The sequence below is a fragment of the Myotis davidii genome, unplaced genomic scaffold (genome assembly GCF_000327345.1).
Source record: "Myotis davidii unplaced genomic scaffold, ASM32734v1 scaffold1497, whole genome shotgun sequence".
NCBI classification, from domain to species: domain Eukaryota; kingdom Metazoa; phylum Chordata; class Mammalia; order Chiroptera; family Vespertilionidae; genus Myotis; species Myotis davidii.
In genome coordinates, this window is record NW_006290147.1 from 1,075,263 (window position 1) to 1,075,559 (window position 297).

Sequence of the window (297 nt, forward strand, 5' to 3'; positions counted from 1 at the left end):
GCCCCCGGCCCGTCCGAGGGGATGGGGGTGGTGACCGGCCCCGGGCCCCGTGGCTCACCGTCCCGGCTCTGGTTGTAGTAGCCGCGCAGGGTCTGCAGGTTCAGTCGGAAAGTCTGTGCGGAGATCTTGGCGTTCCGGGTGCTCAGGTCCCAGTAGCCCGGCTCCTCCTGCTCCACCCACGGCGCCCGCGGCTCAGCCCTCTGACTCTCGGAGTCGCTGTCGAACCGCTCGAGCTGCGTGTCGTCCACGTAGCCGACCTCCAGGTACCGGGCCTCCCCGCGGCCGGGCCGGGACAAG

At 71.7% G+C, this 297-nt stretch overlaps 1 protein-coding gene across 1 annotated transcript in view; it reads right to left on the reverse strand.

Annotated features, from left to right (window-relative positions):
* LOC102763687 (patr class I histocompatibility antigen, A-126 alpha chain) overlaps positions 1 to 297 on the reverse strand; it is a 43,242-nt gene that overhangs the window by 42,592 nt on the left and 353 nt on the right. Inside the window, exon 2 of the mRNA XM_006763198.2 lies at positions 59 to 295. Within this exon, the coding sequence (XP_006763261.1) occupies positions 59 to 295 (237 nt within the window). The remainder of the gene's footprint in view (positions 1 to 58; positions 296 to 297) is intronic.